This window comes from Sceloporus occidentalis, unplaced genomic scaffold (genome assembly GCF_023333645.1).
Source record: "Sceloporus occidentalis isolate IW3139 unplaced genomic scaffold, rSceOcc1.0.p SCAF_61, whole genome shotgun sequence".
Classification (NCBI taxonomy): Eukaryota; Metazoa; Chordata; class Lepidosauria; order Squamata; family Phrynosomatidae; genus Sceloporus; species Sceloporus occidentalis.
Window position 1 is genome coordinate 335859 of NW_028317041.1, and position 15636 is coordinate 351494.

Sequence of the window (15636 nt, forward strand, 5' to 3'; positions counted from 1 at the left end):
CTGTTTATCTTTCAACCAAAAGGATGACCTTTACTTACACAGAACTTTCCAGTCAACCCTGGGCATCCTCTAAGAGTTCAGAATAGAATATTTCGTGTACCACATAGGAAAGGAACTAAGGATGTTAAAATGTGGAATTCACTGCTACTTGCAGTATCTTGTAGACACCTTCAGTATTTGTACCCTTGTAGCAAAAGATGATATACAGGTTTGTAATGATTATATTTGTTTCATTCATATTCCCATTATATGTTGACTTTGTTTTCTTTGTACAGTTTGAGACAGAATTGGAAACAATTTCAGTGATGTTATTGTTTATGTATTTTGTTTTGTCTTTCTTTGGTTTTCCAAAAAGTACTTGTGTGATCTTAATGTTTTTGTCAGTCTAAATAATATATTCTGTTAGCAGTTAGCATCAAAACGTCTTACTGAGTTTTCTGTAGAGAGACTCATTCTTGCTTAAGTTGTTCTTATACTTTTTGGTACGTGATTTTACCCTTTGTGGATCTCTTGAGGACCACCCCTAGTGTAAAGGTGAGTCCAGAAATGGACCTCTTAGGTCATTTGTGCCAAGAGGGATATCAAAACTGGACCCCACTGGTGAGTCCCTTGAGGGTCAAAAGATATGTCTGGAGTTGTTGGTTCCCTTCCATTTTACTTCTGGATTGCCCTTGTGGGCAGGATTAGATTGATAAGTCAAAGGAGAATTTTCCCTCTGTGATTGCACAAGTGAGCTAAAGGTTCAGAAATTCCTGAACGCCATAAGGCTATTAAGCGGCTGTCCATTCTCAGACTTTCTGGTATGTAATTGTGTAAAAAGACATCATTCACAGAAATGTGTTTAAAATATTAGTAATGGCACAAAAATGTATTGATATGTCTGAATTCCTAAATATATTGATCTCACTGTAGTTCACTAGCTGCTCTCTGCGAGAGACCTTTTTAAACCTAGTGTACAATGAGCATAGAATAGACTGCAAGTCTGAAATAGAGAGACATGACTGTCTCCTGCACCATATGGATTTTATTAATTAAATTAAAATCACTTCATTTTGGTACTAAAGAAACACTGGCATTCCGGTTTTATGTAACAAGTCAAATACGTAACATCTAGACTGCTGTATAAACTGACAAATGTTGCCCCCAGGAATATTCTTGTCACTAGGCAGGCAGAGACCCTTAATAATATGTATGATGCCAAAACACAATATAATCCGATTGCAGCGGTTTAAAGGTTAGCATCATTAATAAGAAAAAAATAATCATAACAAAAAAAAAGTTACAATAACTGTCCAACAATGACCAGCCTAGTGAGAGCATTAATTATAGCAAGCAAAAATATAACAGTAAATTATATTTATTTTTTTGTGTATTTTTTTGTTTGTACTTTCTTCGGGATTAACATTGTTAGTATCATCATATGTTTGTATAGCTTCAGTAATTTATCTTTTGTACAAAATATGACAGATGGGGTGAGATGTGTATAGCTAGTGTTAACATGTGAGAAGATAGGTATCTGCTATAGAGCTGGGTCAAAAGCTTATCCCATAATAAAGAAAAAAAAACAGAAACAAGTTAGTAACTCCAGTGGAAAATATATTTCAGCATTCAATTGCGCAATAGTGTCTGCAAGTAGAAATTGGGAGATTTGGCACTTGACATTTCCCTGGTACATATGAACGCAGAAGCACAAGAAATCATGAGGCCTTTCTAGAAATACAGAAGATCACAACATAAGTCAATACAGTATAGAAGTAGTTTTTTGTGGGGTTTTTTCACAGAGTAAGCCACCATTAATAAAATAATAAAATAATATATATATAAATATATACATAGTTGAGTCTAGCAGACTACTAATGCACTGGATACTGTAGGCTTTCTGTTTTATGACCATGCCTTACTAAACAATGTTCAAACCAGGAAAATCTAGTGCTTTAGCATTTTACAGCCATTTTTTTATTTATTGCCACGTAATTTATCTTGACACATATCATGAGACGTTTTCCAAGTTACAGTCCATGCCTAATACTCGTGGATGAAGGTCCCATGAGAAGCTACTGCTGTGCATTAAACTTATTGGACTTCCTCAACAGATAAGGCAGAACATTTGGGGAGAAAAATGTTTTCCCTTCAAGCAATTTTCTGGAGTGTCACGCTTTTCAATATATTTTAATATGCCTTTTTTTCTCTTTCCAGAATCATATTTTTACAGTTAATCTCTGAAATCTCTGCATGTTTGGAGAGATTATGTAATCATCTCCAGATGCCTTTCCTTATTAACGTATAACCATGTTTTTTCTTCTTTCTAGTAGGATACTAGAAGTCCTGTGGTTTTGTAAGACAATATGAAGTACCGGTATACAGTTACATGTAGCCCTGGAAATCATAGTTATTTCATCTGTGTTTGTTGCTTTTGTACACATTTTGAATGAAAAAATATTAATTTTCTATTTGTTGCTACAAATATAAATATATTTTAGACCCTTGCTCATACATACAAACACATGAATTGCCATGTAATAGCTTTTTGTGTGTTACTACTTTATTGATTAATTATTGGTCATGGTTAGTTACATTTTAAAATTCTATCAAGTCTAATTTGTTTATGTTGGTCAAGAAGAAGGCTAAAGGATAAATGTTTACCACTGATATTAATTTGTATCTGAAACGAGGCACGTTATTGGTTCTTCATTCAGAAAAAAAACAGATTCTGACAAGCCTGGACTGGCCATCTGGCACACCAGGCACCTCCCCAGTGTCATTGCCATGACCAATAGGGCCACATACTTATGGATACTGCAGAGGAAAAACTGGATAATGACAGCTGTACACAAAAGCACCCAGCATGGTCATGTAACATACGTGTAAGCTGCAGAGGAGACATAACTCCGCATTAGCTAAGAAGGAAGGAGAGAGCTGTGTGAACTGCATTGATAATGGGAGAGGGAGAGAGTGTGTGAACATATGGTATTAGCTAGACTCGTGCTTTCTTATTTGGGCGAACATGAAAACGAACACGAAGGGTTCAGCCCGAATACCTAAGAAATAAACATGGCGGTGGCAAAACATATATGAAGACACACAACACGAAGAATCTTCATGTTTGTCATCGTCTTCGTTAAAGAATCTCCCTGCTCCCTTCCCCATCTAGTCTACCTGATCTACCCAGCATCGCAGGAATCCGTAGGTTCGCCGTCAGGAGTTAAAGGGCCGCTGATTGGTTGATGTTAGAGGAGGCCCCTGATCTTAGACTGGGGTCTTAGACTGTTTTTGACTCCTACTCGTTTTCACCAGGAGGGCGGAAAAGGCAAATTGAGTGTTAATTAGGTACATGCCACAGTTTTGAATATCCTATTTTTACTCTCTAATATAGGTTAGAACCACTGACAATCACGGACAATCTTCTAAATATATAGAAGCACCCTGTAAACTTTTCAATGATTCTGTTGGTTCTGAAGTGCCTCTCATATTGTCTGTAGGCATACTGAATTGAATAATTCCCTGTGGTCAAAGGCAAGCCTTTTATTACCTTTCACAATTCTAAACTAATTTTAATAATTGGAAGTTATCGCTTTGTGTTAAGTTCACTCAAATAATTGTGCTTATGGCCTTCTGGCTCAGGAATGAATTTGCATACTTCTTATTAAACTCCTTTCACATTGAGCATAATGTTACAGGACCAAATATCCCAATGAAGTAATTTTCCTGTTGTGCCAGAAGTTAAGAGAATCAAGATTTTTCATTTAAAGTGTATATACAAGACAATTCATTGCAGCTAGAAAAATGGAGACTCTGTCTCCTACTGGTGAGTCCCAGGACCTGAATGATAGATTAAGCCTGGGAGACACCTGATATGGACCCATCATAAACAAGCTACTCATCCTACACTAGGATATCGTCTCTCATTTCTTTTATATATAAAAATTTGGCAAAGGAATAATAATAAAAAAAAATTGACATGTTTATCTGATGATCTGTAGTTAGGAAGCAGTGATGTTTTTTACTCTCAGCCAATAAAAGGAAATGCAATACAATAAAAAAATCTGACAAAATTATAGTTATTAAATTATTCCGTACATTTCAGAATTGTTTAAGGAATGTTTCCTTGAATTATTTTGAAGAACCACAGGAAGAACAATAGTATGCCAAGATACTGTAATCTCTGGGGTAGGCCCTTAATTTCAGTAACTAAATTTTAAAAAGGCATGATCTTTAGATTTTTGATTTTCAGATATCTTTTTGTGTAACTGAGTACTCATTATTACTTACATAGTGCATACATACCGTAATTATTTGCGTCTTCTTTTTGGTTATAATGCTAAACTCCAGAGGTTTGTTAGCTGGCTTTCATCTGACTTAGTGATACCCAAAATATAAGACACATTTGATTTAAGAAATAAATAATTTCTAACCTATAGACCTCTCTTTATCATGCATATTGTTCTATTACAAATATTATATTGGTGGAAACAAATATTTTTGTATTTTAATAACAGATTTTCTAAGAGCTCATTAAATTGTTAAACATTGATGACTTTCATACAAGAAGAGGAGCTCCTGTGCTTTTATATGGTCGACAGTGGTCTTGGTGAAAACCGGTAGTGAACAATGCTTAAATTCAGACAAAATATATCCCCAAAACAAAAGAAAATGTGATATGAAGGGGGATTGAGGGTAGAGGAGGACTCATACATTGTAGCCCGGGGGGCAAGTACAGCTAAGTTCCTCCCCTTGTCCCCACATAACATACACAAACGCACACACAGATAAACTTGTTATAACACAAATTCACCCTCGGAGGCAGGCTGGCCCAGAGGGGCAATTCATCACAATATAAGTCTGTGAGTGTTTCAAAGGGAGTGTGTGTGGATGAATGTATATATGTGTGTGTGAGTGTTTGCATGAATGTGTAAGTTTTTGAATATATATTTATATATATATATATATATATATATATATATACACCATCACCCCTCTCTATATGAGCTACACCGTTACCTTGCATTTAGTCTTTCCTTACAGCTGCTTGCACACTGTGTGAGAAACAATGTTATTACTGTGGCCTTCTCTAAGAAGGCTCTAGAAAGGATAAGGTTTTTGTTTGGAGACAAAGGAGTGCATTGGATGTTGTAGAGAACATCATAGATCTGAAATCATGTTGCCTTAAGTAATTGGATTGGACCAACACCGATCGTGTTATAACAGTCTAAATTACAAAATATTTGGAGTTAAAAATCCACTAGGTAAACATTTTATAAATGTTCTTTAATTTAAATTAGTTCATGAAAACAAGTAACCGCAGATAAAGTGATTTTATATGGTACAGACTCCTTTTCCAGAGAGAGTTACCTCCTATCCACATTTGTGGGAAAGAGCTTCCCCAAAAAATGATGATGATGACACACAAGCCCATATAACTATGATGCTGTTGCCAAGCTTTTCTCAATGAGCAGCTGATCACACATTATAAAGCAAACCACATTAGGTAGTTGCCCAGGGACCCTGCAAGTGTCAGTCTGCCTCAGATTATACGTAAATATCAAAAGGTCAAGAAGGCACTTGGTGAAGCATTTTCCCTTAACTATACAGCACATTCCACATATTACTTGATAAGTAAATAGACCTCAATCTCATTTGTATCAAAGCATCTAATAATGTGATTTTCACTAGATAGATTCAAATAGTTTAAATATTCTTTAGAACATTTATATTAAATTTCCTTTTAATATGGCCTTCTTCTCTATTGTATACAGATTTGCCGGATATATCAAACATTATAGCACCAACCTTTGTTTACACAGCTGTATATTGTGCCGACAGGTGCACTGGGACTAAATGAATAGTCTAGTAGAAATGCAGAATAAGCGTGATATATTAGTCCACAAGCTGGAATGTGTCATCAGGTGCAATAATATGACCAAAAGATTACTTTCTTTGGGAAATGTATACTCATTCTTGGAGATTTTGTTTCATAGAAAATAATGCTGTCATCTGCCAAGTGATTTGCAAATCCAGCAGTTCTCCTTATTTTGAACTCCAATGATTGTCTGTCCCTTAGTTAACCCAAATAAATATGAAGTCATAAATATAATGTGAATTTGGTTATGTTTTATAAAAAAAAATGTATCCTGACCCCTGTCCTAAATACATATATCAATACATAATAATGGTACATGGAGAGTAGACCAGAAAACTGAATGTCATAACAAATCAAATTCAATATTGTTCCTCGTTAACTTTCTGTCTTATTATGCAGGTTCACTCTGAAGATATGTAAATAGTCTAATAAAAAATGGTTTAGGGCACACGTGGTGACTCTCAAGAATGTACGGTGCCGTCTGTAGTAGTGGTTGTGACCATCCGGGGTTAAAATGTGTGGATAGATTAATTATTGGTGATTTATGTATTTTCCCCATATATGTGGTGTTTATTTGTGTATATTTTGTATATACTTTGTTTTCCCTCAAGTCCTACCCTATCCATGTGCCACATGCCCTGCCCCGGACTTTTAACCCTGTATATATCGTATGGAGATACCCCACGGGTGGTGGGGGTGCCGACCAGGGGTGGTCCGGGGAGGGAGCCGCCTGTAGATTCCCAGCCGAAGGGACTTCCAGGAGAGCGGGCCGCGTCCGACTACCTCGCCGAGTCCGAGTAAAGAGTCCCTGTTTTACCTCACTACGAGTCCTGTCTTGTTATTAAGGTAAGCCTCTGTGCTGCCCTTATCAGGGCGGTAAAGCGCTGCATTGCTATATATATATATATACTTCCGTATACTACGGTGCCGCTGAGGTTCCTGAAGAGCTGTGTCCTCTGCTATGATCGCTTATTGTCCTTTTCAGGACAATAGCCCCAAGGTATAGCTGAGCTTCGGCTAGCCACAGTGGTAAAGCAGTCCCTTCTCTCTGCAACGCTGGTTCTGGCGGTGAAGGGGTTAATCTCTGGAAGCAACGATTGGCGGGAGTACCCAGCCGGGGTACAGGTTGTTTCCATCACATATATATATATATATATATATATATATATATATATATATATATACACTTACTGTCAGAAGACAGAGGAGAATGGGCAGACTGGTTTGAGATGACAGAAAGGCAACAGTAACTCAGATAACCACTCGTTACAACCAAGGGATGCAGAATACCATCTCTGAATGCACAACACGTCGAACCTTGAAGCAGATGGACTACAGCAGCAGCAAACTATAATGGGTGCCACTCCTGTCAGCTAAGAACAGGAAACTGAGGCTACAATTCCACAGGCTCACCAAAATTGGACAATGGAAGACTGGAAGAGCGTTGCCTGGTCTGATGAGTCTCGATTCCAGCTGCAACATTCAGATGGCAGGGTCAGATTTTGGCGTGAACAACATGAAAGCATCGATCCATCCTGTCTTGAATCAATGGTTCAGGGTGGTGGTGGTGTAATGGTGTGGGGGACATTTTCTTTACAGACTTTGGGCCCCTTAGAACCAATTGAGCGTAATTTAAACGCGACAGCCTACCTGAGTATTGTTGCCGACCATGTCCATCCCTTTATGACCACAGTGTACCCATCTTCTGATGCTACTTCCAGCAGGATAATGCACCCTGTCACAAAGCTCACATTATCTGAAACTGGTTTCTTGGACATGACAATGAGTTCATTATACTCCAATGGCCTCCACAGTCACCAGATCTCAATCCAATAGAGCACCTTTGGGATATGGTGGAACGGGAGATTTGCATCATGGATGTGCAGCTGACAAATCTGCAACAACTGCGTGATGCCATAATATCCATATGGACCAAAATCTCTGAAGAATGTTTCCAGCACCTTGTAGAAAGTATGCCACAAAGAATGAGGGCAGTTCTGAAGGCAAAAGGGGGTCCCAACCCAGTACTAGCAAGGTGTCCAAATAAAGTGACCAGTGAGTGTGTATATATGCGTATGTGTGTGTGTGTTCATACTAGCCTCTTCCTAGATTTCCAAAGACACTTGTATTACATCATTAATGACATAAAAAAAAAAATCAACGCTGGCATATTATATTGAAAGGACATGCTTACTCCTAGATATCCAGGAGAGGGCAGTGAAGCACTATAACATTACTGCTACCACTCACCATAACCAATAGAACTAAGTTTCTACTCATTCTTGTTTAAATGCTTCTTGGTTTATGTTAAATATGATATATTCTCTCGTATGCTCATTTATGCTTTTTATCAGTAATGTTTGGTGTATATAGTTTAAACCACGTATTTCCATTACCTATTGTGTCTGCAGATTAAGTAGCAAATTTTATCTAACTGGAACATTTAGACGTGTTGCATTTATATGTATGTATCCATACTATCTATTAACCCCTTCTTTACTGAGGATGTTTCATGCCCAAAAAAGAGACTTTCAGCATTTTTACACTGTTTCCTTAGCCATTGTTCTCCTTTTTAATTTTTTGTGCACCCACATAAATTATATATTATATTGTTATATATTATATTGTTTTTTTTCAAGGACAGATAGAGCTTTCTATTGATGCAATTTTTAGATGTATAGTCCAATGTTTAGTATGAATAATACATTAAAATAACTTTTGGAGAAAAAAACCTAATATTTTACTATGAAAATGGTCCCAAACCAGTTTAGTTACATTAATGTAAGAGTCTAGACATGCATATTTTTAAAAATGTTTTGTGGAAGTTTACAAAATGAAACATGCCTGTTCCCCTTTCCAAACTTGACATTTTTTTTTTCTGTGGTGAAGACTATGTCTCATTTGGGACTAGTTGTCAACCCATCAGCTCAAAACACACAAAAGTCTATATTATTATAGAGAAGACATTAGAGAAGGTATTTCACTAGGAGCATTTGGACACATCATGCAACCAGTTGGTCACCAAACCCTTGAAAAGGGAGTAGTAATGTTAATTTTTTCACCAAAACTTTCCATGTTTCTTAGGATTGTTTGCACAGATTACATATAACTGCAGAAACCCACCTAAATGTATTTAGCTGCATCTCCAGATTACAGAAATACCCCACATGAATATGTTTGTTCATGGGTTTGGAAGTTACATGGCACAACCAGGGCCGGCCCGACAATGGAGCCGAGTGGGGCAACCGCTCCAGGCGGCACTTTTGAAGGGGCGGCACTTAACCGCCCCAAGCCCTTTTTTTTTTTTTTTTTTTTAAGCGAAAGAGAGAGAAAGGGGCGCCGAGTGGTTTTCGTTTACCAAGCTGTCAGTACCCGCTCGGCGCCCCTCTCTCTCTCCTCTGCTGCAAGACTGCTGAAAGGTAAGTACCGGGGGGGGGGCGACAGGGACGGAGGGAGAGGAAGGGTAGATAAGGGGGGGGGCGGCATTTTAAAATTCGCCCCAGGCGGCATTTTGCCTTGGGCCGGCCCTGGGCATAACATGCCCATTCCCTTTTCCAAATTTTATTTTGTGATGCCTATGTCTCATTTAGGACTGTTTAGCACAAGTATGTATATTCATAAAGAAGACAAGCTAGGGTATTCCACTAGAAGCAATCCCTGGCAAAAAGAACCGTTATATTAATTTACGTTCCTTCTTTCACTAAACGTTCCATGTTTTATTTAAGGATTGTTTGCACAGATTACATGCAACTGCCAGCCTTTTGCTTTTCTCGTGTACCAACCTTTATGGGCCACAACTCCCATCACAGTAGATCAGCTTGGCAAAAAGTGATGGGGGTTGTAATTCACAAAAACAAGGCTAGCATCAGCCCATTTCAAAAAAAATGTGGGTAGTGTATTTTTTTTCTTATTATTTTTTGTGTTTTATTTGTGTATTATTTTGTGTGCAAATGTTATTGATTTTATTTACAGGTGGAAAGGTGGATAGCTGGATGTGCCATAATGTCTAATCCCCTTTTTTTCAGTGTGCCAGCCTGCGACCCCTTCTTCTTGTCTCATCGTACCAGTTCAAAATAGTTTAGAAAGGGCCCTTCTGACATGGATCAGTGTGGTCCAGGCTGGAAGGGCCCTTTCTAAACTATTTTGATCCAGCACGGGGAGACAGGAATGTATCGGGGTCACATGCCATGTACGTCTGTGTCTGTGTGTGTGTGAGAGCATACATGTGTTTGTATGAGCATGGATGTATAATTGTGTATGTGTATGAGCATGGATGTGTAATTGTGTATGTTTGTGTGTGAGCATGGATGTGTAATTGCGCAAGTGAGGTGAGATGGAGTGTGTGTTAGTGAGTATGAGTAAGTTGTGTGATTTGTGTAAGTGTGTATGCTGGAAGAATGGGCAAGGAGCAAAGAAGGCACAAACCAGTTGTGTGGGGGAAATGATGGCAAAGACCAGCTGTTGAAGTTGGGGGGCCGGGCAAATTCAACAGCTGGTCTTTGCCATCATTACCCCCACACAACTGGTTTGTACCTTCTTTGCCCCTTGCCCATTCTACCAGCATGTCACACCAGGGCCCCGTTTCTAGTTATGCCCCTGGTTAGCATTAAGACCTCAGCTTGACTACATGGGAAATCATTAATGAAAGAGCCAGTTGACTAGGGATGGAATATCATTCACTGGGCCCAGGATTCAAGTCATTGTAGATTGGGTGGAAGACTTTAGGAAGGAAATGGTCTTAAAACCAAGGGTTATAGAAGGGAGGATGGGACTGCCCTCAGTCTTTTGGATGAATCTGTAATTAATGTGTATATTATGCAATATGGGGGTTTCCACCAAATTCACACTGTTGTCAATGACCTTTTGGCCATCTCTGGCTTTTCATGTCTAGCTGGGACATCTTAAGGACTTTGCCCTATGTGGGATTTGTCATGAGTTGGAAGTTTAAAGTTATGCTTAATCAACACACATGTATTACCTAAATGCACAAATATTGACGCACACTACAGGGTCTAGTGCATGTATAAAAATCTTTACTAAAAAACAGGAGATAGAAAAACAATCTTTGATGCAAAGAAGCTATGTGTTACATGCATCTAACAATTCTCTATACAATTATCATGCTGAAATATAAATAATTGGCACTACAATTTAGATTGTTTGTATGCAAATGGTTGCAAGTGAGATTAATGGTACGGCTATGAAAACATCCTGACTTCTGCATCAGTTACCAAACAAGTTGCACAAATTTAATAATGAGAATAACAGGACAAAGAGGAGGGATACGCTGACAATTACTATGCTCTAAGCATTAGAATACACTGTCACATTTTTACAACATAGATTTTTTTCTATAGATATTAGAGTTGGCAAATTCCAAAAAGTAATAAACCAGTTCAACACAGCATCATTCTTCCCAACTTTCTCCCTCCCTGGATTGGGATGTCAGGGGCTCAGTAGTGCTTTCTGCATGTGCACGATCATGTATGACACTGGAGAATGTTTTCAGAACTGTGGGATTGCGGTCTTGGATCCCGCTGTCATGCCGAGCTCTACCTCTGTCCCAAAAAGCTGGACAGAGGTACAGTTCAGCGGGATAGAGGGAAAAATCAGGGGTCTCTCGTGCAAAGCAGGACTGCTGGGGCTGTCTGCTCCATGTGAGCTGTTACACTCTCTGGCAGTAAAAGTACAGCAATGTAGTTTCTGCTAGCAGAGGGGAGACCAATTTTATGAAAACAGCCTTCTCTCTGCGGGAAAAAAAAATGTTCCAAAGTATCCAACCGGCTAGAGCTTTAGAAACAAAATCAAACTGGTCAAATACTGACCACTTGACAACCCTAACATATATAGCCAGTATAATATATACACACACAGAGCTGCTCCCATATGTATACACAATGTAGAATAATGTGTCAGGTGACACCATGCCATAAAGTGCCACATTTCCCTTGTTCATGCATCCTCATATGTCTCTATTTGCAAAGCCGTTTTCAGGTTTTGCCAGAAATATCTTTGTTGTTCTTCATCTGTAGGCCACTCCATATAGGTCCTTGTGTTCATGAGTTTCCTTAACTTATAGAACCTTTTTGGGATACTTTCTTTTTCCATGGGTTCCAAAATAATTAAAATCGCCGTGTCACTGTTTTCATCAAAAAGTCGAAAATGAGAAAACTCCAGCTCATACTTGCACCATTCACTCTGGACAAAGTGTTCTGACAAGATGAATAATGTTTTGTAACTTTTCTCCATTGCATCAATAATATTATCAATGATCCACTTGCCGGGTGTAAAGTCACGCTTGTGAAGGCACAGTCTCAGGGGTGGGGTGGTATTTTCTAACTCTTCTACCATCATGTTCTCAACCCATTCAGAATCCATTTCACTGTAGGAAATAAAAGCATTGTAGCACATTTCTCTCTCGGTTGTCTTCAAAGGCTTCCTTTTAGCCTGCAACCAGGCCCAAGTCATCTTCACATACCATATTAAGTGAAAGAAATAACAAAGTGCCACCACAACAGCTATGAGAATAATCAGGGTAATACAAGACAATGTCACAAACAATACTTTATGACACTTCAGAATGGGAAGCTTTGCATCTTGTATTCTTTTGTTTCTGACTGAAGTAGGTGAGTCGCAAATGTAATTGGCCGGCCATCCCAAAAGCAAGTCCGAATGGAACTGGACGTAATCTAAGAATTCACAGGAACAGTCGTAATTGTTGTCCCTAGCGTCTAACATTGTCAATTGAGGGAAATAATTTAAATCTGACTCGTAGAAATGGCTCAATTTGTTTGTCCTGATGAATAACATCATTAATCTTGGCAAGCGTGCGTTAACCGGCAATTTGGCTAACCTGTTGTTAGTTAGATGAAGTTCTTTTAAAAATGGTAATTCAGTCACAAATGTCGTGAGATAATTATAACTTAGATCCAAAATTTCCAAAGTGGCGGGAAGGCAGTCACTGATATGTTTTATCTGGCAGTTTGATAAGTTCAAAGACATGAGTCCAGCAGACCATTTACACGCGGACTGTGTTGAATCACCAAACTTATTTTGACTTAGATCAAGGTTAGTTAGGTACTGCTGGCCAGAGAGCATTTGTGCAACAAAAGGTAGATGTGAGAGTAGATTTTTACTCACATTTAAGGTTCTCAACATGGGCCAGGCACCACCTCTTTCAAGAAAACAGGACGAACTTGCTAAGAAGATATCTGTCAGCAAATTACCACTAACATCCAAGTATTCCATTGATAAAAAGGATCGGGAAAAATTACAAGGAATTAGGAAAACTTTTGTTCCGGTGCATGTAATACTTTTAAGATGTTTTACAACTTTGTAGAAAAAGCGCAGGTCGGAAAACAGATAAAAATTTGGTATATTCAAATTTTGAATAATGACTGTTGTGATGGAGCTATTATCATTGTGAAGAAGTGGATCACCATGACCTGTTCCAAGTAACTCACTGTCCTCTAGAATGAAATCGGTAATATCTTGATAATGCTGAATGAGTTCAAATAACCTTGCACTGCTTTTATCAGTAATAACGCAGTTTTTAAATATTAATCTTCTAACCCGAGTTTTATTGAAAAGGCCAAAGGCACTTACATCATCGGGAACGAGGAGTGACATGTTTTTTATTTCTAAAACCGTCACTGAAAATACAAGATCACTCATTAAAACATGTAAAAATGTTTTGTTGACATTCAAAATAATGTGCCCAATATCCTTTACTCCTTCCAAGCTTCTATTTTCATACACTTTTAGGTTGGGAATATTTAAGTGAAATTCCTTCAAGCTCTCTAGGCCATCAAAATTTTTCTTTTCAATAGAAATTAAATCCGGATTTCCAACTTTTAAAGATATCAGAGAGGTAAGACTGGTGAACAGAGGAGAGTAACCAAGTGTTGAGTAGAGGTTGCCCATGATATTTAAACGTGTTAACATGTGAAGGTTGCTATACCAGGCAGATGACAAGTTTGTCAACTTATTATATGATAAATCCAAATCTTTTAGGTTTCCTAGTGGGTGAAAAGCGAAATCGCTTATAGTGTGGATTTCATTATGTTCCAGACAAAGTATTTCCAGATATTCATAGGGTTCTAGATCAGTCTCACTCAAGATCTGGATTTTGTTGTTTGATAAATCTAGACCCTTTATGTCTCTTGGCAATCCTGATGGCACAGATGTTAGGTTCCTTGAGGAGCAATCACAGAAACTCTTACTGTCACAGATGCAGGTCGCCATTGCTTCTGAAATGATCACCAGTGAATAGATGATGACAATTTTACAGATATAATACATCATGGTGTTCTGATGCCTACAAAAGATAGAGAATAGGAAATACATTGTGAATTGATTGTTGATAGTAACATAAAATAGATTTTTTTTAAGCACATCTTGAAATAATTGCCTAACATCCAGTGTTTTGTGACAGTTACAGAAATTAGCTTAACCTGCCTTATCTTTGCTAATGCATTCTCTGCACAATGCAGACCAGGTTCTGGAACAATTCAGCCACTTTAGTAATCATTCAGAAAATGCACAGCATCAGTAGGAAGAACCTACTATGGGAATGAGGTCCCCATAGTAGTTATTTATATGAGAGTTATACACACACACACACACAGAAGATACAAGTTAGTTGTAATTCATTCACCTCCAAGTGTTGCTCACCACGAGCATTGTGTAACCCCAAATGAGCGACATTGTGGGGCAACCAATGCCCCCTGATGAGCCCCCAATGAGCATCGGTGACTTAGACATAAGAGGGGACTGGGCAGACAGGCAAGAAGTTCCCAGGAATCCATCAGTGCCCCCTCACAAACTCATATCTACTGCCATGTGTCCTTAGCCTTAGGGGGTTACTGTGACAACCTATATAAAATCTTTATATTAACTTCCCAATGGGGTTTACACCCAGACACCTCTCCCATGTTAGTATAAGCATTTTTCCTCCTCAAACAATCCCCCTACTAGCATAGGTATTTGCAGGCTTTTTTCCAGAGGGGGAGCAAAATATCCCTCACACCTTTTCCCATTTTAGAAGGCAAATGTTAGTTACTCATTAATAGATAAAATGATGTGACGACGGTAGCTAACAAACCATCATGAACCTGCGCAACATGAGAACTTTAGCTTACAATAGCTGGGGTGGTCAACATTTGCCATCAAATGTTTAGCCAACTAAATGGATTCCTGCAAATCTTGTGATGTGCATTATGCAGCACCAATCCATAATGATATAAAAACTAACATATGGCACTCCAGTTGTTAAGTACTCATTTTCCCATGATGCTTAACATACCAGACTCGCTGAGAGTCACGGGAGCTGTAGTGTTAACTAACTCTAGCTGCAATACATGTTTGAAACAAAGCTACCTTGTGTCTGCAGTCTGCAAACTGTGTATCTGCCCAGACTCTTTGTCTATAAAGAAGCAACTACCAGATTGAAGCGTAGCAAACCAGCTAGAGGAGAGGAAGAGAGCCGACAAACCACTCTGACAGCAGGTGTTTTTTCTGTCTATTTCTAATTAACCTAGTCCAAACAGCCTACTGTTCCTCCCTCCCCTGCTGCTGTTCCATTGGCCCTCTTTGGATTTTCGGGGGGGGTGTATGTGCCCCCTCTTGCCCCCACTCCGGATGCCCATGCTCACTGTGCATTTTCAGTGTAAAAGAAAAGTAGACAAAGCAAACATAATAATAGGAAAGGTGATCTTGCAGGAACTTATACCAGTTTGTTCACTCTTTTGTAAGACAATCCTTTGTAATGTGAATCAAGA

The 15636-nt window shown here is 38.5% G+C and overlaps 1 protein-coding gene across 1 annotated transcript; it reads right to left on the bottom strand.

Annotated features, from left to right (window-relative positions):
* Positions 1–11809: 11809 nt before the first annotated feature.
* Positions 11810–14101, bottom strand: LOC149287381 (toll-like receptor 2 type-2). The gene has a single exon (XM_089492890.1). The coding sequence runs from the start codon at positions 14099–14101 to the stop codon at positions 11810–11812; it is 2292 nt and encodes a 763-aa protein (XP_089349016.1).
* Between the last annotated feature and the right edge of the window lie 1535 nt (positions 14102–15636).

Excerpts from the sequence above, each read along its gene's own strand:
- LOC149287381 (XM_089492890.1), bottom strand. The coding sequence starts at position 14,101 with ATGGCGACCTGCATCTGTGACAGTAAGAGTTTCTGTGATTGCTCCTCA.